Here is a 24876-nt window from a genome sequence, read left to right on the forward strand (position 1 = left end):
ATGATCCACATATCCTGATTTTTTAGCTATTATTTCCTGATTCTTTCATTTCTATATATTTTGGCTCTCCAACCAGACTTGAAGCTACTTGGGGGCAAGACTCGTCCTGCTTAACTACAGCCACTTAGTGCAAAATGGATTGGGCATCCAATGGGCCTTGGTAAATGTTTGTTGACAGAATTATGTCTATTCATGCACCCATATTCTAATTGTTGTAAATTTCGGGGGTGGGGGTGGGGGTGGGGGATGGACAGTTTCCCTAGAAGAGCCATGAGATGGCTTCTCTCCTGCACCATGAATGATCAAAGATCAATCTCAGACTTGTCTCCTGAGCCATGCACAGTGTACCCCTCACATCAGTCACTACTCCCCTGGCAGAAGCTCCAACTCTGACCCAAATCCCCGGGGATGAGAAAGACTTGATTTTCATCAGCTTTCCCACGACTTTCCACTTAGTTTATATGTCAAAATTGCCAACAATTATGGGACCCACAGCCCAATGTTTGGTCCAATGCTGTGTCTCCAGTGCCTAGGTCTGGGCGTAGCAGCATCAATTTGTAAACCACTTGCATTAGAAAACGTTTAACTTTATTGTGACAAAATATATATTACATAGCATGTATTAATTTAATCATTTTAAGTATACAGTTCAGAAGCATTAAGGACGTTCACTTTATTGTGCAAAGCATCACCACTGTCTATCTCCAGAACCTTCTCATCTTCCCAGACGGAATCTGTACCCATTAAACACTGATTCTCCATCCCTCCACCCACCCTCCACCAGTAACCACCATTCTACTTCATGTCTCTATGAATGTGACCACTCTAGTTACCTCATATTAGTGGAAAGATACAAGATCTGTCCCTTTGTGTCTGGCTTGTTTCACTTTGCATTATGTCCTCAAGCCTCATCCCCACTGTAGCCTGTGCCAGAATTGCCTTCCTTTAGAGGCTGAAGAGAATCCCATTACAGACCTATACCACACCCTGTCAAGTCACTCATTTATCAATGGACATTTGAATTGTTTTCACCTTTTGGCTATGGTGAATAATGCTGCTATCAACAGTAGTGTACAGGTATCTGCTCAATCCCCTGCTTTCAATTCCCTGGGGTGTCCATTCGGCGGCAGAACTGCTGAATCTTACAGTAGGTTCTAGGTTTAACTTTCTGAGGAAACATCATTCTGTTTTCCACCTGCTTCTAATTTCTCATCATCAAAACTTGTTGTTTTCCATCGTTTTGTTTCTTTGTCTTGGTTTTTCATATTTTGGGTTGTGAATTGCATTTTACTTGCACCAATTGTTCCTCCTTATGTCTGTTGTAGATTAATGGATCTAATGAGAACAACCTTTGCACGTTATTTGGCGTACCACCTAGTGCATAGTCAGCAGTCCCAAGCCACTAAACAAAAATAATTTAACTTCCACGGTTCAGCCTGAGCTAATTAGCACAGGATTACTTCTGAATATTTAGACTCACCTTACACTATACCTGCCAGCAAGTGAAAGTAAAGAGAACCACTTGCTGGATAGCTTTCTCCTCATACTAGTGTCAAACAGCCCCAGCAAACAGCAAGAGGGACCTCAGGCAGTAGCTGCTCTGTGCAGCATTAACTTCAGGCCTGTCACTTGTGGACGAGCATGAAAAGGCCTCTGGAAACGGTGTGGTATGGGCCATTAAGACTTGGAAGGAAAAAGGAGTAAAATTATGGCCATCTGAATGCAACTGCCTGGCTTTATCTTTGCCCGACACTATGAGAGCCTATAAACAACAGCAGAGGGAAAAAGCTGTAATTTCTAAAGACATAAAATTTTTAGGGCTATGTGAACTCTGAGAGTATATGGCCATCTGAGAAAACTATTTCCTGCAACTCAAACCTAGGATTCAGGGGTGAGGCCACCCGCCAAGGCTCAGTCTTCTACTCGAAATGACTGCATATCAGTCTTTCCTGCCTACCTAAACATGTTGCCACATCCCTTAGTAGAGGGCCTGATACCCAGCTGGGAATAAATACATATTTCCTGAAGCAGTAAATGTATGGATAACAAGTCTAAGAAAACTGGGGACTTTCTGGTTCCAAAGGTGAGAGAATGTTGCCTTCTTGGTACTTTCTACCCCAACTGTTGCCTTTCTCAAAGTCTAAGCCTCAGTGTTGCGTAAAGACCAAGACAGCAGTCCTTCACAGAAATCCCTAATAACTGTCACAGTCTCACATGAGTTTATGGTCAAGACAGGCCTTCTCCATTCCTGCCTTTGAGCAAGTCCTATGGAATACTAATCTGGTTAGAATAGTTTTCAATCCCCAGTCCATTTTTATGCCCCACTCCTTCATCTCACAGAAGTACCTCCTTCCAACAACAACAATGGTCATGGTGATAATGATAGCAGCAATCAGCTTCCTTTATTACTTTATGGTTTACACAGGGCCTTCAACTGCATTAGTTTATTTGATCCACGGCATAACCTGACAGGAAAACCAAAGAGGACCTGGATTTACCAATGGTAAGTGAGGAATATATGGTAGAACCAAGTTTCTAGATTCCAAACACTCACTCCTCTTTCTTGTTAGTGGCTTCCTATTCCTGAAATACTACCCAAGCTCATACTAATCTCAAGACCAAAACTCCCATTCTTTAGGAATGTCTTCAATTACCCTCTGAGAGGAAAGATGGCTCCCAGTGAAGAGATCCTAACCATACTAATGACGACTGCGAATGATCTCACATGTTCATGGTTGTTTTAAAAATCTGTCCACAAATTCATACCCCTCTCTTCCAAAGGGGGAGTTCACTACCCTACCTTTCAGTGTGGGATGCATGGACTCAGTGACTTGCCTCTAATGAATAAATAAATTGAAATGATGTGTGATTTCAGAGACTAAGTCATAAAAGCCCCTGTGGCTTCCTCCTTGCTCTCTCTCAGCTCACTCTCGGTGGGGGAAGCAACAGCCATATTGTGACAACATTCAAACAGCTCTATGGACATGGTCACATGGCAAAACCTGAGATCTCCTCCCAACACCCATGAAAGAGTGTTTGCAAAGTGGATCCAACAGCTCCATTCAAGCCTTCAGATGACTGCAGTCCCAGCGAGACGACTGACTACCTCATGAGAGTCCCTGAGTGAGAACCAGAAAAACTAAGCTTCTCCTGAATTCCTGACCCACAGAAATTGTAAGATAATGTCTTTTGTGTAAAGTAGCTAAGTTTGAGGGTAGTTTTTTTTGTACAGCGATAGGTACCTAAGACAGTTTTCTACCACTTTGGGACTGTACTTTAAGAAAGGTTGTCCATAAAAAATTATATTTATGCCATTAATGTATGCTTATATTAGAATTTTAAGTAAACACGAGAAAAAGGACACATTTTAAAAATATCCATATTCTCCTTCAAAGATAACTAATTTTATCATTTTAATATATAGTGTTTCATGCTTTCTATTTGTGTTTTTCTTACAAAAATGAACTCATATTACTTGGAATCTGCTTGATCATTCAACAATACTGAATAATATTTCAAGTCAAAGAAAATTAGAATAATATGTGGAATAGTGCATACTATGTGCATAGTATTTTATTGGATAGGTACACAAAATATACTTAATTTTTTAAGGAGATTTAAGCTATCACCAGTGGCTAGCCATCCATGTGGCTCTTATGTGCTTGCCCAGGTATGTCCTTAGCGGTGATTGATAGAAGTACAACTGCTGGGTAAGAAAACGCACATACTTCTTAAATGATTGACATACATATTGCCAAATTACATAAAATATTGGGCAAATTTAGATCCTTCTAGCAATTTATCAGGGTGTTTCTCCCACCATACCCTGGCTAACAGCAGTGCTCATCAGAATCATTAACAGCCAATTCTAAATGAACTGAATCCTTAGTGGTGGAATTTATAGAAGACTAACAAAAAGATATCTGGGCGGCTGAGAAAAGATCTCTCTCCAATCATACACCATACTGCAATATTCCCTCTCATCTATGTCCCTCTAAGCTTCCCCTTGGCTCCTCTTACTTCAGCTACACAGACCAGGGGAGGAGGCAGAGGTAATCTCTGCCATGAAAGTCCCCAAATGCAGTTGTAGAAAACGTGGCACCATCTTCTGGTGCCCCTCCAGACAGACAGCAGTTATCTTGGACAAAATGCACCTTTTTCTTCTGAAGATCGTCAACTGCATGCTATTCTCTAACACTAGTTATTCATTCATCCTTTTAACCTACATAAACTCATTCTCTGATTTGTAAAATAAAAATTTTAAATAAAAGCCACCAAATGACTTTTTTCTCTTGGCATGGAACAAGATGGGTAGGCAGACCAAAAGGAAGAGCTTTGATTCCTCAGACCCATGGACATGCAGCCTTGAACAGTATTTACCAGGCAGGGTTCTGTGGAAAATCCTACAAGAGGTCTTAAGGTAGGAGATAAGAATCTGGGGGATGCTCACATTACATGGATGGATGGATGGATGGATGGATGGATGGATGGCTGGCTGGCTGGATAGATGAAACCAATAGAAATGCCTATATTAGTTATGGAACTAAAGAACTTGCTAAATTATTTAAGTGTATGTTTAATATAATTTTAGCTATTTCAAAGGACATAATATTACATGTAATGATACTACCAATCCAGTTAATGGTCATTATTTTTCTCTCGTATACCCCTGCAGCACATGAAGCTATGGGCCACAGTGGGTCACTGCTGGTCACCTACAAACACATTTATATTTATCTCAGGATTATTTACCAAGTGTGTACATTTTCTCCATAATCCATTCAAATAAAAATGTGTGTGTATTTTACTCCTTTGATAAGAGGCAATTTTGAGTTGATATACCCTTATATGGAAAATATGTATATTGTGCTGTTTGCCAGTTTAAAAAAGCCAATGTCTTGATTCAAAAGTATAAATCCGATATATATCCAAAGGCAGGGAAGGGGAATACAGAAAAGAAGCTGAAGGGGAAAAACAAGCATTCAGGTGGTTGGTCACACTATCCTTGAAGCAGGATAAGAAGGTGAGACTCCCAGGAGACAGAATGGAGCAGAGAGGTGCTTGAGCCTGTGTAGACCACCTGTAGGCAGAGCTACATGTATTTGAAAGAGGTTACTGCTGGGCACCATGCAGGGGCAACATCCATGTAATAAACACACCTTTGTGGCAGACTGCCCCGGCTCAGGCCTGTCCAGGACAGCCATCCTAAAGTGCTGTGACTCTCTGTCAAGTGCCTCCGACACCTGAGGCCTTCCTCATGGACACATATTCATGCAGAGAGCCTTGGCCATGGCCCACACACCGGCTCCTCTGGAACCCTTGCTCATGCCCCCACCTTTCCATATTAGTGGCTCCATCCTCTGTGCCCCACAGCACTTCTGTACCCCTGTACCTATCTCATCTTGCCAAGACAACTCCTGGTTCCCTGACACACTGGGATGGGAAGCGTGCCCTCCTCCACTTGGGCTCCCCAGCCCTTAACAGAGCAGAAGGGCTCTGTAACATGTGACTTGGCTGAGATGGCAAAGCTCACATCACCCGCGCTACATGCCTTAAGAGTAACTTCTACCAAATGATGAATAAAACATGATCACTTTGCATAAATTCAGAGAAGCATTTTTCTCCTAACCAAACTGAAGAAGTAAAGAATGAATTAGGCCTTCCTCGTGTCCTACAGTTACTCTTTTTAAAATCACCACATGGCTGTCTTTCTTGGTCCCATGCACCATTTACCCACACAGTCTGAGGGCAGTCAAATGCCATTAGAGTACCCGGAGACAGTCAGGCCTCCTCTCGCTGCCGCTGGGGAGCTACCGTCGCAGCTGTCTGTGTTCTGGAGGAACACACCAACACCCTATCGTGTGACCACGAGTGAAAATGAACCAGAACAGAAATCAACTTGTGAAAACACACCCAATCTACGCCCTTTATGCTACAAAAGTTACATTTCTTGGCAGACATTCTTCTCAGCATGCAGCCAAACCCTTACAACTTAATTCCATCAACGGGCACTCCTGTCCATCTCAGTTCTTGAGTCTACTCAGGCCCAGAAAGGAGCATGGATAACAGGATTGGACCCACTTTGAAAATGGTCAGGTATTTCCCCTTCAGAGGGAAGTGGTCACATCATCTAACTGTGTGCCAGGCAATGGGGAGAGTGTCTCACATACACGGCCGAGTCTGTATTCGCATCAACTCTGAGCACTGGCATTACCCCAACCCCAGGGTTAAGAAAAGCAGCTGGAGAAGGTGAGAAAGCTTCTTCACACTGAAGAAGGTGAGAAAGCTTCCTCCCTGACACCCTGCCAGGCTGCCTCATGCATCCCAGCTACTCTTCCTCTTAGGTTTATCCTATTAATTTTTATCTTTCCCTTTACTGAATGATTAACTTCCTCTCTCTTAAGAGGCCTCTACCTGGCATTCACCAGATATTCATTTCTCAGCAAAGCAATTAGTTACCTTAATCTTCCTTTATCATCAAACCTGCATCCTTAATCCCTCAGCATAAGTTCCAGGTCCCCCCAGTGATTCTAGATCCGAATGCTCGCAGGATGAAGTCAGAGCCCTAAAAGAAACCTTCAAAAACAGATGCCATTAAACTCTCATCACCATCTACCAGCATGTATCGACAGAATAACTATTATGCACGGAACCTGTGTGGTAACATGTATGGGCTGCAGGGGAGGGGAGGGGGTGCTCATTTGGACAGCATGTGCTGAATGCCCACTATAGGTTGACCACTTTAATGAGATACATGTGTGTCCTTTTTACAAATGAACACACTGAAGGTAAAGATCTTCACCTGGAAGCAGAGAGGCAGGATTATGGCCCTAGAGCTGGGCCCTCCCCCTTCCCCCCATGCTGTTTGGCACAGTGCTAAGTACCTTAGGGCATACACAGAACAAGCCAGTTCCAGGCTCCAAGCACCAGCCTGGCTGTTGAACAAAAAGAAGACCCATAATTCAAGTGAGTCTTTGCATAGGGATGAATGGCTGTCTGAAAAGAAGGGACCTGCCCCTGAGGCAGGAGAAGATGGGCTTCTGGGGAGGCCCTGAGCAGAAAAGACACGAGCCAGCTGTGATGAGGGAGATAGAGGCTGATCTTGAAGGACAACATCACTTCAGTGCCCCACCACATTGACCCCACCGGATGGAAGTCATTCTCATGGGCCTTTCCTTCCACTGCCCACTCACCACAGGCCTCAGGAGGCACGGGTCACTCCTCTGCTTCCACCAATTGCCCAGCCTGACACTCTCTTGGTGCCCCTACTCTTCCTTCTCATTCCTCCCTACTTGATCTTTGCTGTGGACATGGCCCTGAGGGTTCTGTGAGGGATGTAAATTGTCAGCCTAAACTGAGGGCCCCCTTTGAACACTTTTCTGGACAGATGAACGAGACTTATGGGAAAGTGGGCAGAAGGCCCTGGACTGCATCAAGGTGATTTCCTGAATGCCTGAGGATGCTGCCCATGAGAAGTCACCTGTCATCAGCAAGCCCAGCCAGCAGGGTGGGAAGGTGAATTAGTGACACCTATGCATTTCTGAGCTCTCTGAACCCTCCTGCTGCAAAGACCACAATGATCTATCTCAAAGTTCCCCACTGGTGCTCGAGCATATGCCACTCTTGCCTCTATCTAAACAAAAACATGCTGAAATCTCCAGAAAGCCTCGCTGCTGGACTCTCGGCCTCCTTCGGAACATCGTTTCAAACCAGGTGGTGCTCAGAGTACGCCCAGAGCACACAACCCAAGTGTACTCCACAAACAGAGCAGATACACAACCGCCCCATCTTCCCAAACTCACCTTCCATGCTAGCTTGCCTGACCTCAACTTAGGCTCATGGTTTTCTACCTCTGCCTTTTACATTTGACCTTCCCTGCGTCTAATGTCCCCCCCCCCCCCCCCCCCACTCTTCATTCCTTCTTTGAAAAAATAAAGCATCAAATGTCCGGGGATCTCCCATGTGCTCAGCACAGTGCTGGCATGTAAGAGAAATACGAGGAGCTGCAGCATGTTGTCCGATGAGCTCATCAGTCTACATGAACACACGTGGGGCATGAAGGGGCCCAGTAAATGCATACACGTGCCACAGGCTGAATGCAGGCAGTCCCCTCTCTCTGGGGATGTACACGGAACCTGAGTGGAAGAGAACTTTGCTGTGTAGGCAGCAGCAACTAAGGTCTTCTGGACAACAGAACTGTCAGCGGACAAAGCACGAAGCCAGCAAGGCACAGAGTGTACCTGGGGACCCGCTTAGTCAGGGAGAAGAGCTTCCAGAATGACAGACAAGGCTGCAAATGGAGACCAGATGTCGACTGTGGAAGGCAGGGCCAATGGAAGGAGTGAGTCTTCATCCTCCAGGCAACAGGAGGATAGCAAAGAATTTTCGAGCCACCGTGCTGTTTCGTGGGGATGGGTGCAGCAGCGGCCCCGAGTGGGAGGCCTGCAGGTGGGAGCCACCAGAAGGAACCTGCTCAGATGCTCTGAGACACCTGCTGGTGAGGGGGCCCTGGGCTCTTGAGGTTGCCATGGGAACAGAAAACCAGGAATGACGAATGTAAATGGCTTTCTTAAGGAAAACGAAGATGTTGTGACCCTGCTGAGAGCACTGGAGAGAGAACAGTCCACGAAGACAGTGATGCTCAGAGTGGACACTTCTGTTTTGAGGGGCTTAGCATCGAAACCCTTTTCTATCTCGGAAGAACATCCCCCACCCCATCGCATGCTTCTTGATGGAAGGCAGAGCCCATATCTTCTAGAGTAGTTGAAGGAGACAGACTGTCCTCTCCCCCTCCCCTTGGCAGCCTCTGTTCAGAGGTATGACCTCCCCCAGATGGTCCCACCTGAACTGCAAAACTCAAGGGGTGACAAGGACATAGGGACAGTTTAGGATTCAGTCCCAGGGGAGGCATCCAGCAGCGATCAGGGCTGGACCTGGGGCCATAATCAAGCCAGAGAGCTTCTGTGGTTTGACTTGGGCCGGGCTTCCTGTAGTCTGACAGACTGTGGTTCTCCAGCCCTGCTTCAGCCTGGAGATTCCTGAGTTACTCAATAGGCCCCCAACAGATTCCTTTAGTCAGAATCATACTGGTAAAAATATTAAATCTACCCCTGAAATCCTTGTTGCACTATATGCTAATTTGGATGTAAACTTTAAAAAATACAAAAAATAAAATCAATCAAATCCAATCCATGCTCTGTGCCTCTCCTCAAAGCCTTTGTCCCCAAACATCCAGATGGCACAGCCTCTTGTCAGTTGAACCCTTCTAGCGCCTCTGAACAGATGCTCACTAGGTACCCCCTTTGTACTCACTTCTATTAGCCAGAGATACACTGACTAGGCTTTAGGTGCTGCCAGGACAGAACCCACATTTTTTAAGGGTAGGGAGGGGCAGAGGGAGACAGAATGTTAAGCAGGCTCCATGTTCAGGGCAGAGCCCAACATGCAGCTCGATCCTGCATCCCTGGATCGTGACCTAAGCCGAAATCAAGAGTCCCACTGAGCCCCACAGGCGCCCCCACATCTTCTCTTAAACTTACCTCCGTTGGCTTTCTCTACCCCACCCATCAAAACCTGGCCCACTCCCACACTAGCACAACACTGTGGGTAGGGCAGGCACTCTGGATACACCTACAGAAGGATCCGAATTTCATTTGGTCACTCTGGGAAAAATCTGAAAAGCCTCTCACAGGAGTTAAAAGTCCACAATGATGCAATGTTTGGAAAATTTTTTGTAAAAATATTGAGAGATAAGGTAGAGAAAGAAGAGGGCTGGTAGAGTAACATCAAAATATATTTAATGATAATTTTGTCCTCAAAATAATCCAGGCGAAAGAAGAACTGCGTACAAGTATAGATTCAACATGGGATTTATTTTACTATTCTCTTTAGTTTTGATGTTGAAAATTTCCACAAGAAAAACCTTAAAAGATTCAAGATATCAAAATTGAATGGCTGTCTTGAGAGTCTAAGCATGAATGGAGAAGGGATTGAAATCTCCCATGACCGTGTGATAATTGCTCAGGTTGGATAGTAAGCAGTGAGCTCCATGCATTTAGGAAAAGCTTGCATTTAGTCATAATGCAAAAACTTCCATTTATTAAAGAGCTTACAGGGGTGGGAGGTGGGAGATAGTGCTTCAGTAACGGAATCAGCATGGAGGGATTTCAGCCCAAAGAGCACACCAAGGGGAAGCAGTGGTGATAATACCCACTGTGTAGTGCATACAGTTCCCTGCCCCATCTGCTCCTCAGGGTGACTTGGAGGAGAATGACTGATACCCATGATTTACCTTTGTAGACATAAGAAACTGCCATCCATCCCATAATCTCAGGGTCAGTGAACCAGAGCACATAAAGATATAAGGAGTCAGAAACATGCTCACGACCACAGAGACGTAACCTCCACCTTTTGATTGTGTAAATCCCATGTCCCTGTTCCTGGGAAAGCTGCCTATAAATCTACTTAAGGCATGGCGGACTGACCTCCTGTGGGAACCCACCTGGTGTTCAGAAACAGAGGTGTACACTGAGATTTTTTAAAAAACCTGGTGCATCATTTCAGTGCTTTGACCGAAACTTCCTAAAGGGCTGGCTTGAGAATGACACACCCTTGCCACAGATGACCTCTGTGTCAGATGGTAAAGGCAGAAAATTAAAATCAATGGAAGATGAGCTATAAGAGAGAAGTCCATCTCTGAAGGGTTCTCCTCTTACCCTCTTCTGCATCACTGGAGTTTCAGAAGGTGCTTACTGACTACATTTACTACCGGTCCAGTCCTCATCTCCATCGCTGGGATTTTGCCGCCATCCTGGCTGCAAATTCTTCTAAGCGGGGGTCTGTCTTCCCCTGCCCTCAGCTGCAGCTGTCACTCACAGAGGTCCCCTGCACTCATCCCTACCTCCCCCTCTCTACCCAGGACACTCAGCAGTGACTCTGAGCTCCCTCTCCTGCTGACTTTATTTTCCTTGAGCTAAATGCAATTCCTTCCCTGCAGCACCACCTGCTTCTGTAACAGATCAACACACATGAGATGTGGCCTATCGCTCATTAACACTTTATTATGGTTGTAACTTCTAGTGATTACAAGCCTACTTCCTTAGAGGCCCCTAAATGTGCCATCTGGGTGCCTAAGGGAACCCCCTCTGTCCACACAGGCTCATTTCACTAGGCAGGTGAATGTCCCCTCCTTTCTGGTTCTCCTTGAAGGACACAGCGTCACCCTCCCTTTAGGAAACCCTATCATTTCGATGGTAAATGTTCCTGATTGAGGCTACAGAAAAGGTTCAGTTCCTTGGAAATAAAATAAACCCCTCCTCCAAGGAACTCCCTTGCTTCCTCTTTGAATTAGAAGGAATGTGTGTTCCCCCACATATGGTAGGGAACACTACTTCTATGTCTCTTAAAAGCAGGGCTTTCCTATGACCAAGTTGGGAGAAACTTGCATTCTGTATTCTCGCTGAGGAGAGATTCACACACATATTAGTATAGTAAAGACTACAACTAGGGCTGTAATGGATCATTTCCCCTAATAGCATCCAGTGAGATTAGAATTTTCTAGAACTCCCCCAAGGGATGTTGCAGCTACAGCTTAATAGTCCCAAAGAAGCTAAGCAGAAACCAGAGGGCAAACCTGTGGCCTTTGCTGCTTTTAACTCCTTGCCGTCTGTTATCTGGAGTCATTAACACATAAACCCCGAAAGATTTATGATGATTCCATGCTCTGGCTATAACTTCATTTCTGTCCATGTCAGCTGACTCAAAAATCAAGGCCCATTTCTACTGACCATCAAGCATGGAGGACACAAAGGGTTGGCTTTCAGCACACATGCTATTCCTCTCCCAGTGTTCTCACCTGTTCTGCAGGGGATGCAAAGCCAGAACCACATCTCCCAGATCTCTCAGGGCTAAGGTTCCAGATATGAGTTCAGCGGGGCCATTTAGATGTACTGTTGGGAAATTTGGAAAGCAAAAGTGAGGCAGAGGTCATAGTTCTGTTGTCACTCCTTCCACAGCAAGCCAAGTCCAAGAGGCACTCAGTTCTTCTATGATGGTTTTAGCCAAGGTTCCAGCATGCAGATGCCAGCTTCATGGGTGCCAGGAGCAGGATAAAACACCCATGTGTGGGTATAGATCACAGCAGTGTGGCTGGTTTTGATTGAGGCAGCCTCTTAAGCATGGCAGTGCCAACGTGGTCCTGGGGATGCTGCTCCATCACTGTAGAAGAGGTAGCAGCTTCTTTGGTGGTCCAGCTCTCTAGTATGGCTTTCGGACACTCAGTTGTGAAACCTCCATCTGGAGAACAGTGTCATCAGAACTCTTAATAATTCAAGCCAGTCAATTCCCTGCAACAAATCCCTTCCTCCTGCAGTTTGCTATAGTGGATTCTGCTTCCTGAAACTGAACCTTGATCCATACTCCAGCTCTGTCTGTGTTCCTGCAAGGATGACCTAACCTCTCAGTCGCACTGTAATGACTGGGATTCTGAATAGTCATAGTCTACATTCCATCCAGGCAGGAAGCCTCCTGTATGGCTGACTGTGGGAAAAATGATGAAAACCTGGCCTTCTGAAACCAAGTGTGCATCCTGGGTCAGGTCGACATAGATGCCTGCCTCTCAAGTAAGTAATGATGCCAAAACTGCTGGAGTGGCAACTATATGTTGCATGCCACCAGAAGTTGAAACCATGTAAATCCCAGGCAGCAGAGTTTACCAGAAGAAGAAATATACCTGGGTTCTAACTGCAACCCATGCCATTTAAACTGTGAGTTGCAGACCCCCTGTTCTGCCCAGTGGGGGCAGTGACATGATCCACCTCAAAGGGAGACAGAAAAGAAGAGTACCCTGAAAGGTCTTTGGGCAGCAGGGGTGGGGTAGGGGGAAGGGTGTTGGTGGGAGACGAGGAAGAGTATTATTATTATTATTATTATTATTATTATTATTATTATTGAAGGGTGGTATTTATTACTACTAATTATTATTAGGATCCAGAAATCATAACCAAGAAAAGTATATTTTCCATACTTTGAAATATACTGGCTAAATCTTTAATACTCATAACTTTTCAGCACATTGGAATTTAGAGACAAAGTTTTATGAGCCTCATAAAAAGAAAATCAGAGCAATAAAGTGCAATGCTTCCTTTAGATTACAGCCAAGCATTGGAAAGGTTTTTTTTGTGTGTTTGTTTGTTTCTTCTCAAAAATCATCTTATTTCAACAGTACTATCAAGACCCATCGCAGGGTTACTATTTTCAGGTCAGTTATCCTTTTGTGCTGTGCCACAAGATAGCTGGAATATTTCCTGTACCTCCATGGCTCTGTTTGTGTTTTGTTGTTGTTGCTATTGTTTTTGTTTTTGAGCAAGAATCATTCCTGTTTCTTGTTTTTGACACAACAGGAAATTACTATGGCAGGTTTGTATCACTGCTAGCCTTGAAATGCCATGACCCCTTGAAGCAAATGCTCTTGACACAATCTCAAAGTGCTGCTCTAAGATAACAGAGAGCCACAAGGCAAGGAGTTCTTGGGAAGAATTAGACTAACAGGCCGGAAAGCAGGCAGTGGCCAGACCAAGGGGAAGGAGGTCAGTGCTGTCAGTGTGCAGCAGAGCAGCAGGGTAGGAATTGGGACAAGTGACAGAAGGGGACCGAGAGTCGTGTAGCCAGAGCTCCCTGGGCTGAGGACAGTTCTGAAATCAACTCACCATGCATTCCAGGACCCAGAGCAGAAGTCAGCCACAGAGTGGGGCCCAGAGCCCATGGGCTACGGCAGGTAAGGGTTATACCTGCCAGCAAGAGCTGGGTCCATCACAAGAGGCCAAGGGAGGCCCCTGGGGAAGTCTCTGATCAGGGAGCCCTGAGGAAAGGATCCAGACCCTAAAGAGGGGGTGGGCCCAACAGTCTCTCCACACCTGATTCTTGCACTTATGTTACCAAAAAGACTTCAGTGAGACAAAGCAAAACACATAACTCAACAGGATTCCTTTAAGGTTCCCTAGCGCATTTAAAATAGGATTTAGCTTTTTTAAATGGTCTTACATGTAACATTTTTCGAAAATAACATAAAAACCAAAGCACCAGAACCCTGTAAATCTATGGATTTTTTTTTTTTTGAGCCATAAGAGAAAACATTTCACATTGCAAAATGAAATCCTAGGAGGTGCTCTAACCCTAAAATATTCACTTTAGGATGTGTGAAGTGTTTGCTTTAACCATGGAACTAAACCCCATTTGTTGCCAATGACAGGCAAAGAAGTCAGACTAGGGGATGATTGTGTAGTGCTCAAAGAGCAGGCAGGTCCAATACAATCAAAGGGATACATGAATTCATGTAGATTAACTGATTTTTAAAACAAAGTTGGCTAGATTTGTGTGTAGGGAGACATGTTTTAAAAATACATGCTGCCATCTTCTACGATCCAATTAATGGCAACAGCTTTATCCAAGGACACTGAAGAGTAGGCTGGAAATATAAATGTCCCAAGAAGGAGGGCTCTGCAAACAGGGCTGCCTCAAGACAGCTTTGCTATATTCTCTCGGATCCAAAAAGGGAAGTTTTGTCAGGTCCTTCCCTCCACACACACACATCATTTGATTTGGATGTCACACATGTGATTAAATTTAACTGGGAGGACCAGTGGAAAACCATAGCATTAACAACATAATTTTTTGAGGAGAGATTCTTTCTGCCAAGTGCAAAGGAGATAATTCTGAAAGTGGTGAGCTGCTAAGAACTGCTTTCAGCATTTTTTAAAATCTAGAGGTACCAAGATAAAAAATCTCTGCTCATTATGGCACTGCTTCTTAATAACCAAATCCGGGGAGTGACCTGGGTTTTCATCATTTGGGCTCCTGGTGGAAAAAAATCATAGCCCATATAGAAGAGATTATCTGTTTACATAACTTATAGAAGTTAATGTCTGTGTGTGTCCATGTGCCCAGTTTCTGGAAGGTTACAGAAGAAGTAAACAGAAGTCATCTCTGGAGAATAGAACAGATTGGGGGAGGAATGTCTTTCCCTCTCCAGTTTACACCCTTTTGTCCTAGCTGAAATTTTATGCTAAGTATTACTTTTACAGTAGAAAAACTAGCCATGAACATATGTTTAAAAATCACATTAAGAGCCCAGAGGCCAGGAATCCCAGAAAGCTCAGTCTCAGCCCTGCTCAGTCACCAGGAAGCTATAAAGCTAGTAACGCTCTACAGCTGTAACACTCCCTACAGTTTCCAGGGCCTACACCGCCTCCCTTTATTCCTGTAACACTGTCATAGGTGTCAAGACAAGACACTACTCTGATTTCACGCATAAAGAAATGGAGGTTCTGAAGACTGAATGTCCTGCCCGGGGCCACAGGGGCTACAGTTGGGGAAGCTGCACTTGAACCCAGGCCGACTGCCTCATTGCCATCCTGCCTTCATTCTGGAAACCTTGTGCAGGTCACGTCTGGGTCTTGGACCACCCATCAATAAAATGGAGACATTATCATAGGCATCCTTTCAACAAATAAGTAAATAGTAGCTTATTTTACTAAAGACAAACTGAACTCAGGTCAAGTAACTTCTTATCCAGGGACAGACAGCACTTGAACCCAGAAGCCCTCTCACTCCATTTCCTGGCTGCTATTCCAGACATCTCTCCCCAATGTCCCTTCCACCTAAAACAGGGCTGGTTTCAGGCGCCCAGATGTTCACAACAGTCTTGATTTTCAAAAATACGTGTCCTAGAATGTTCATGGCAGGGACAAGTGCTGATAACCCATCCACAGAGTCACGCACTGTTAAAGCATTTGCCTAAAATCTGCTCCGTGCCCCAGAAGACCTCAAGCAAGCTCAAGGATTCCAAGCTGCTCTGCAGGAAAGGGAAAAATAAACTTCAGCTCTGCATAACACTGACAATTAGGGCAGAAACTTCCAAGGAAAGATTCTTAGGACTTTTCCCCAAAGTTGGAGCCTGCACATTCCTCCAGGAGATGCTGGGAGAATGATGGTCTCCCCCATTCCCCTGCCTGACCTATGCCCTGATCTCCAGTGCCCACTCCAGCTGTGCAGAAACAGACCTGCCAGCCCTACCTGCCCTTCCCCACAGTGTGACAGGGAGAGAAGAGAAGTCCCTCCTAAGATATGGACCAGACATGATCCGCGCAGGGATGAGAGACAGGCACTACAGTTGTACGGGCTCACTTTTAGCACATGCCATGAGAACACCTATCAATGTGTGAAAAATACAGTATAAATTTAATTCCTCCTGCCCAGGAAAAGCAAAACCCCATCCAGAAGAGCCGGGAGGAGGAGTCCAACAGAATGGCCAATGCAGAGGGAAGTAGCTCCATCTGTAACCCTAACACACAGGGAGCTCACCCCAGGAACCTTTCACACTTGAGGCCTAGCTCCCTTGGGGCATCAGCCACTGGCCACAGCTCAGGAGCCTGTAATGGGCCTGGGGCCCTCACCCACACCCTAGGGCCAGCCAAGGGTCACCCCTGCAGGGCCTTCAGAGTCCTCTCCCAAGTGCCCTGCAATTGCTCTACAGTTTCCAATCAATGCAAACTCAATGTCCAGTTAATCTCTACAAAATCAAAATCTCTACTTGGCTCTATTCATGAGCAATCTTGTAGGGAAGCCCCCACACGGCCAGCTGAAATGCTGTGAACACACACAATGACCACGCACAGTGTCTGGCTACAGCAGTGACAGTGAATACCTAAGACTGGGACTAAGACATTCACTTGTGTATGTGAGTTGTTTTGTTTCATTTCATTTTGTTGTCCCCCCACTAAGATTTAAAGCCCAGATAGCCAAATAGTTTTGTGGTGACTGGTCATTGCTACACATTGCTGTGGCATGTGGTTTCAGTCCAGGTCTGGAGGAGCAAATGGCAAACCTTTAGATTTCCAAATGGTGGCCAGCTTTATTAACAATATCCAAGTCCTTCTGAAGGAAGCCTGCTTTCCTCCACACAGGTTGGCCCTGCCAGGGCCAGCGACAGAAGCCAGAGATACCCAGGAACCCGTGAACTCAGAGGTGCCACATGAAGACTTCAGAAGAAAGTGCAGTGCAGGCTCCAAAGGGGCAGGTGGAATCTTGAACTCTAACTCACCAGGCACTTTCCATTCACTTTCCTCCTCATCATTTTCCTCCATTTGTGGACAGGTCCCCAGGGTCAGAGAGTTGCTGAGAATTAGGCTGGTTTTGGGGGTAATGCAGGAAAAGAAAAATGCCCACCAAAATATCAAGGTGAGGAAAGGCATTTGGGAAAAGGCGATCAATGACTTTTTATCCCACAACAGAAATTTTCCAAGCATCATTTCCCCCCATCATTGAATGCAAATCCCCAAGACGTCTTTGTATTCTTGGAGCCCATTTGTTTTAGGAGGACCCAACACCACAGAGTAGCCCTCCCAACGAAGAAATCCCCAGAATCCCACAGCCTCAGATCGCTGTGTGACTTACACTGTCAGGGCAAAGCTGTTGCATTAACTCCCACATGTCCCTTCCCAGCTTCTACATAGTCATGTACAATGCGACAGCCCCACCATGAAAGCTGGAACCTGCTCTCCACAGAGGAGTAACTGCATCCCCACAAAATACAAAGGAAGTAGGCAAGACATGTCACTAGAGAACCCCTTCTAACATAGCCATTTATTCTTTACACGTTAAAAAAAAATTACTTATTTTTTTTTCTTTCCACAGAAAAATGTCATTTCCCTAAGCCAGCCAGACCTGACACATTAGTTTTTTTTTGAAATAACTCAAACATCCAGTGGAAGACAGGCAAATGCCCCTGCAGAGGCCATGGCATAAAGATGCACAAAGCTCCAGAGGTCCTGGAGCTACCACTGAGCTTCTTAGTCTTTGGTTAACATGCACAGCGCCACGCAGCCCTGGATAGACTCAGAAAAGCCACTTAGGATTCAATCTTGTTCCTTGCAACACTAGAGTGGGCGATTAAGAAGACACACATCAGAGCCATAGGGAAGGGCTCTGTTCAAATCTTGATGCTGCCTCTTACTCTGTGATCTAGTTACTCCATCACACTGGGCCTCAGTTTCCTCAACTATAGAAATGGGGATAAGAGCATCTACCCCACAATATTGAAATGATTAGGTAAATTTATAGAACATAGTTAATATACTTCTTGAGATATAGCAAGCATGATGTAAGTGTTGCTTATTTTTTTTTTTAAATTAATGTTTATTTATTTTTGAGAGAGAGAGAGGCAGAGCATGAGTTGGGGGAGAGGGGGCAGAGAAAGAGCGGGAGACACAGAATCCGAAATAGGCCGCAGTCTCTGAGCTGTCAGCACAGAGCCCGATGTGTGGTTTGAAATCCCAAACCATGAGATCATGACCTGAGCCGAAGTCAGACACTCAACCGACTGAACCACCTAGGTGCCCTAAGCACTGGCCATTATAAGCTAGAATTGCTTAATGCACTGAGGGCCTACTAAGGACTGTGAATACAAAAGCTTCTAAATTGCAATAATAACTCTATTCATAAATTTCTGACTCGGGTACTTGAAGGTTATTGGTGCTATGCATTATCAAAATATACTAGTGAGGCCTGCAAATTCTGTCGATTTGAAATGTGTACACCTAGATATTTTTAAAGGTGTACACCTAGACTTCCAGATGTGCTCACCCTTTGTTTTTCAGGATGTACGGGACAAAATTCAAACACAGCATGTCTTACACGTGGATTGCCTTGATTCTGTGGTTTGGTCTCTTCTGGCAGATGCTGCATAGAGAAGGTGGGCATGTTCAAATGCCAGCTGCAGTCCCTGAAATCTTGAAAGGCCTGTTCCAAGCCCTTAGGATCTAGCTCTCACTTACTGATCCATGAGACTGTGACAAATTGTGCTTCTTGATAGAACTGTATTCAAACCACCATAGTCCTTTGCATCTAGCCAGAACCTACATACCCAACAAATACTCCTCTGCATTCATTTTATTAGAGACCAGTTATTTACTGTGCACCTACTATGAATGAGACGCTGTGCTAGACACTGATATACGTACACTCTCTGCCCCCACATAGCCATCCAGGCCGATTTTTTTAATCATGAAAATACACATAAAAGTATAAATTGAGATAAATGTATGAAGATAAAAACAGGGTTATGAAAGTGTATATGGAAGAGACATAATGGACACTGGCCTTAGCCAATTCTCTGCTGGAGAAGTGACATCCAAAGTGAGACCTCCAGTTTCTGGTAATGGTAGACTAGGTAATGGTAGTTTGCCAACTGTACCACCAAAAATAATGAGCAGATTAAAAAAAATGTCAGATAAAATTATTCTTTAAACCACTGAAAAGCATAGGGGTGCCTGGGTGGCTCAATCAGGTAAGCATCCAACTCTTGATTTTCACTCAGGTCATGATCTCGTGGTCCATGAGATTCAGCCTGCATCGTGCGGCACTGTGCTGACAGCATGGAGCCTGCTTGGGATTCTGTCTCTCCCTCTCTCTTTGCCCCTACCCTGTTTGTGTGAGCAAGCGCTCTCTCTCTCTGTCTTTCTCTCTCTCTCTCTCTCAAAATAAATAAATATTTGAGACAAAAAATAAATAAATAAAGCATCAAAGTGTAGATGAGATAGTAGTGAAGAACTAGGGAAATTTCAGAGAAATAGGAACACAAGGAGCCACTTTTGCCCTGAGGGTATTTGCCAATTCTGAAAAATTTGTTGTTTACAAGCCACTCAAACTATGGTATTTTGTTATAGCAGCCCAAAGAATCTAAGACAGAAATAGCAGCCTGGATGGGATAAGACAGAGACTCCAGCCCTAAACTTGGCTTAAGTTGGCTCTGGATATGAGGCATTAAGCAGAAACAAATACTAGAGGAAGGCACCTTCGTAACAGGTCCCGAATACAAATCAGCACAAAAACCAAAGATAACGAAGTCCATAAGGAAAGAAGCACCATGAGTAAGAACTAGTTGAAAATAATAGTAATAAAAACAGAACTACAAAAACTTCAAGTATTGGAACTGTCAGACCATAAACTCTGCTTACAACATGGGAAGATTTTAAAAAGACCACTTGGAAAATATGTACCAGGAATAGGAAAACCAGTGACCTAAAAGATTTAAAGAAGAACCGAGTAGAAATCTAGAAATTATTATAGTACCAACAATTCAAAACTCAAGATTTTAATACCAAAATAGATACAGTTGGGGAGAGATTTGAAAAATCAGACTAAATTATCCAGAGTATACCATTTAAAGACAGAAAGGATGGAAAATACAGAAGACAGGATAGAGAATGCAGAGGAAGAGAAAATGAAGTGTTCTGTAATCAAGACCTCAGAAAGAGAAAAGGGGATGCGGTAGAGGTAATACGTGAAGAGATAAAGGCTGACATTTTCCAGAATTTTTGTTTCTGTTTCTGTTTTTTAATCACAAAAAATTTTTTTACATTTACTTTTGAGAGTCAGAGCACAAGTCGGGGAGGGGCAGAGAGAGAAGCAGACACAGAATACGAAGCAGGCCCCAGGCTCCGAGCCATCAGCAAAGAGCCCGACGTAGGGCTTGAACTCACAAACCGTGAGATCATGATCTGAGCTGAAGTTGGACACTTAAGCCACTGAGGCACCCACGTGCCCCTCTTAAATTTTTTTTAATGTTTGCTTTTTAATATAATTATTGTCAAATTGGATAACATACAGCGTGTAAAGTGTGCTCTTGGCTATTAGGGTAGATTCCTGCAGTTCATCGCTTACATACAACACCCAGTGCTCATTCCAACAAGTGCTCTCCTCAATGCCCATAACCCATTTTCCCCTCTCCACCACCACCCCCATCCAAGCAACCCTCAGTTTTTTCTCGGCATTTAAGAGTCTCTTTTTATTTTTGAGAGACAGAGCGTGAGCGGGGGAGGGGCAGAGAGAGAGGGAGACACAGAATCCAAAGAGCTGTCAGCACAGAGCCTGACACAGAGCTCGAAACTTGAGATCATGACCTGAGCCAAAGTCAGACGCCCAGCAGACTGAGCCACCCAGGTGCCCCTCCAGAACTTTTGAAAGACATTAATATGTAACTTTAAAACCTCATTCAGTTCTAAGAAGGAAAAATGAAAAGCCAAACCTTAACACAATACGATTAAAATGTACACCACTAAAGATAAGGAGAAAAATCTTAAAGGCATCCTGAAATAACGCCAAACATATTACCTTCAATAGTGACAGCCTGACGGGTATCCTCTCAGTGAGAACAATGCACGATAGTGGAATTTTTCCTCTAATGTGCCAAAAGAAAATAACTCCCTACCTAGAATTCTATACCAGCGAAAGCAACAAAATCATCCAAGGATAAAGGTAATCAAAATATTTTTTTAAAAACCAAGAGTGTTTGCCATCAGCATACTGAAATGTGAATTGTAATGGCAATTATAAAGGATGTACTTTAGGCAGAAGTATCCTAAATGATAGACTTGAAGTATAAGAAAGAACAAATGGCAAAGAAAGTAGTAAATATGTGGTACTATCAACAAAATATTGGCTATGTAAAACAATAACAATAATGTTTTATAGTCTCCTTTAATTAAAATTTTTATCATCAATAAATAGCATGTAAGATGAGCATGGAGAAAATAAATGTAATTATTCTAAGAGCCTCGTATTATCTGAAAAGAGGGTAAAAGTTTGATTAAACTTGAAAGTTTGAAAGTGTGAAAAATTAAGTGTTAATTTCCAAGGTAATTACTAAGAGAAAAAGACATTTTCCAAACTAGTAAATGGCAAAAGTAAAATGGTAAAAAAAATCAAGAAAGGAGGTTAAAATACCAGGGTACATGTAGAAAGAATAAAATGTTAGGTTTAAATCTAAATATATCAGCAATTACATTAAATGTGAGTAGATAGAGATATTCTAGTTAAAAGGCAAGAACTATCAGACTGGATTTTTAAAAAAATTCCGCAGTATGATATTCACAAGAGACAATGTATAATATAAAGAATCAGAAGTTGATCTGGCCAACAATAGTTTCCAGGCAGAAAGAATAACATATGCAAAAGACCAGCAGTAGGAAAGCCCAACTGATAGGTCAGTGTGGAAAGGTGTAGCGATTAAAAAGAAATACAGTCTTAACTGAGCTGGAGGTGTAGGCTTAGCCACTCCACACAGGTGCAGGCAGAAAAGAACAACAAAATTTATCCTAAATGGCTGAAAAGTATTGGAAGAAGTACACAAGACACAATCTAGGATCTCAAGCTGCAATGCAATCGACTTAAGCACAAATAATAAAAGAGCTAGTGCTTCTAAGGGCACCTTGGTCCATTTGTGAAATGGTGTGGTTCAACTATGAATTCTGAGGTGAGGATAAGCTGAAAGTGACCTGGGAAGAACCACAGCGATGATGGAGGGCTTGTATTCTGATAAGGGAATGTAGATTTGTACCTTGCAGGTGATAGGAGACTGTTGAAGGATTTTAAGCTGTAGAGTAATTTGATGAGAAGTGCATTTAAAACTAATCAGGCATGACTGTGGAAGATGAAATAAGAGGGGGAATGGAAGTAGGGAGACGAGTTAGACCACTCATGACTTCAGAGCCACTGTCATTGTTTCTTACTACCTCTCATACTCAGCATTGTACAGAGAAACAAGCACTCTTTAAGTTTATGTATTTATATATTTTGAGAGAGGGAGAAACTAGGGAAGGGGGGAGAGAGGGAGAGAGAGAGAAAGAGAGAGAGAGGGAATATCTCAAGCAGGCTCTGCACTGTCAGAGCATAGCCCAATGGGGGGCTCAAAATCAAGAGCCTTAAGATCATGACCTGAGCCAAAATCGAGTCTGGTGCTTAACTGACTGAGCCACCCAGGCACCCCAAGAAGCATGCATTATTATCTCACATTCCCTAGAGGGACCAAAATCAGAGAAGCAGAAATGGATTTTCAAGCACCCATAGATTATTCCCACCATGGTACCAAAAAGTAGAAAATTGCTTAATTTTGAAATTATAAAATCTACCCACTGTACTATTAATTAGCAAACATTAATTTAGCATTTTCTGAGGACTAGGTATCTGCTAACATGGTGGGAAATACAAAAGACTTAGCACTTTTAACTGGGAAGAGATGTTATTGTCATTCGCTTTCCAAAATGGCTGTGAGGCGTTTGACAACTCATTAAGTTCGACCCTCCAGGCATTGCCCAAACCCCCTGTAGGTCATTATCTCGAGGTTCTGGAGTTCAAACCCTGCATCAGGGTCACTACTGTCAGCGTAGAACCTGCTTCGGATTCTCTGTCCCCGCCACATTCTCGGCCCCTCCCCTGCTGTACTCTTCCAAAAATAAGTAAGTATTAAAAAAAAAAAAGCTCCCAGGTGTCACGCTCTCCTCCAGCTCTCCTCCAGACTTACAGTTCCATAGACTGCCTACCTGCTTTTGACTCCTCAGTTCATATCTCCAGCCTGGACATCTCCCCTGAGCACCAGAGCCATATATCCTGTGGCCTACTTGATGCCTACCCTCAAGATCTCCCAGACGTCTCAAACTAAAACATAACAAAGGCAGAGCTCCAAAATACCCACCACCCCTCTCGGTCTCTCCCATATCAGTTAATGGCCAACTCCATCCACGCAATTGCTCACACCAAAAATCTTGGAATCATCCTTGATTTCTCCTTTTATCTTGCAACTTCCAACATGTAAATAAAATTTTCAACTTACATGCTCACATGTATCCCAAATGCAACTCCTTATCATCCTCACCACCATGATCCAGGCCACACCATTCCACTGCTGGCCTGACTCATGACTCTGGTTCTGCCTTTGCTCCTCTGCTTTCCACTCGTGCACGGCAGCCAGAAAGACCCTGTTAAAACCCAGATCACCTCTCCTCTGCTCAGAACATTCCAGGCTCCCCACGTTACCCCCACCTTTCTTCAGGGCAAAGGCAAGAGTCCCAAATGTGATCTGCAAAGCCCTATGTAAGCGGACTCTCTGCTGCCCTCCGACCTTGCTTTTTATCCTTTGTCTCTTTATTCTCTCTGCTCCAGTCACACAGGCTCCCTTACACAGTCTTTCCCTTGCTGTTCTCTCTGCCCAGAATGTTCTTCTTCCATTTCTGCAGAACTCATCCCCTGATTTCCTTCAGGAATATACCCAAAGATCTCCCTGGTCCCCTAACATCTCAGGGTCCGCCACCCCTTAAAATTCATATCCAACTTTCTTAATGTTTTCTCCTTAGCAGTTACAAATAGGTAATGATCCCTCATCTTGTTCGCGGTCTGTCTCCCCCACCACAATGTAAGCGCTCGAGGGTAGTGATTTTGTGTTTTGTCCAGGGTCCAGCCCCAGGGTCTACTACAGTGCCTGGAACAAGGTAGGTGGTCAACACATCTGTGTAACAAAGGAAGGAGTTCTGCGGGTCACTGGTCTAGCTGGTCCAAGGTCTTCTGGTGGCCCCTTCTCCACTTGGTCACCAGACCCAGACAGCAAACATCTCAGGCCTAAGGGGACAATTCCAGCAAGGCATGATAAAGGCCCAACCCCATAGCTTGGGCACGGTCTTGGGAGGGGACTGCACAGACATCCGCTCCTCACAAATGCCCCAGCTTCCACAGCTGCTGCTGTGCACCCTCATCTCTGCAAAGGAAAACACCCCCTGGGATGTCTTTAAAAACCAAGTCCCATGTGGGGCGCCTGGGTGGCGCAGTCGGTTGGGCGTCCGACTTCAGCCAGGTCACGATCTCGCAGTCCGTGAGTTCGAGCCCCGCGTCAGGCTCTGGGCTGAGGCTCAGAGCCTGGAGCCTGTTTCCGATTCTGTGTCTCCCTCTCTCTCTGCCCCTCCCCCGTTCATGCTCTGTCTCTCTCTGTCCCAAAAATAAATAAATGTTGAAAAAAAAAATTAAAAAAAAAATAAAATAAAATAAAAACCA

At 44.3% G+C, this 24876-nt stretch overlaps 1 protein-coding gene across 4 annotated transcripts in view; it reads right to left on the reverse strand.

The window, feature by feature from the left end:
- Positions 1-24876, reverse strand: part of LOC122212801 (nuclear pore membrane glycoprotein 210-like) — a 73303-nt gene that overhangs the window by 17867 nt on the left and 30560 nt on the right. Inside the window, exon 8 of one of the 4 annotated variants that reach the window (XM_042926762.1) lies at positions 6071-6565. The exons of 1 other annotated variant lie outside the window; for it this stretch is intronic. In XM_042926762.1, the coding sequence (XP_042782696.1) occupies positions 6500-6565 (66 nt within the window). In that variant the 3' untranslated portion in view covers positions 6071-6499. Of the gene's footprint in view, positions 1-6070; positions 6566-9851; positions 11949-16200; positions 17185-24876 lie in introns of those variants that run through there. 2 more of the 4 variants (XM_042926765.1, XM_042926763.1) reach the window with 2 other exon arrangements.

Source organism: Panthera leo (genome assembly GCF_018350215.1).
Source record: "Panthera leo isolate Ple1 chromosome F3 unlocalized genomic scaffold, P.leo_Ple1_pat1.1 chrF3_random_Un_scaffold_30, whole genome shotgun sequence".
Taxonomy (NCBI): Eukaryota; Metazoa; Chordata; class Mammalia; order Carnivora; family Felidae; genus Panthera; species Panthera leo.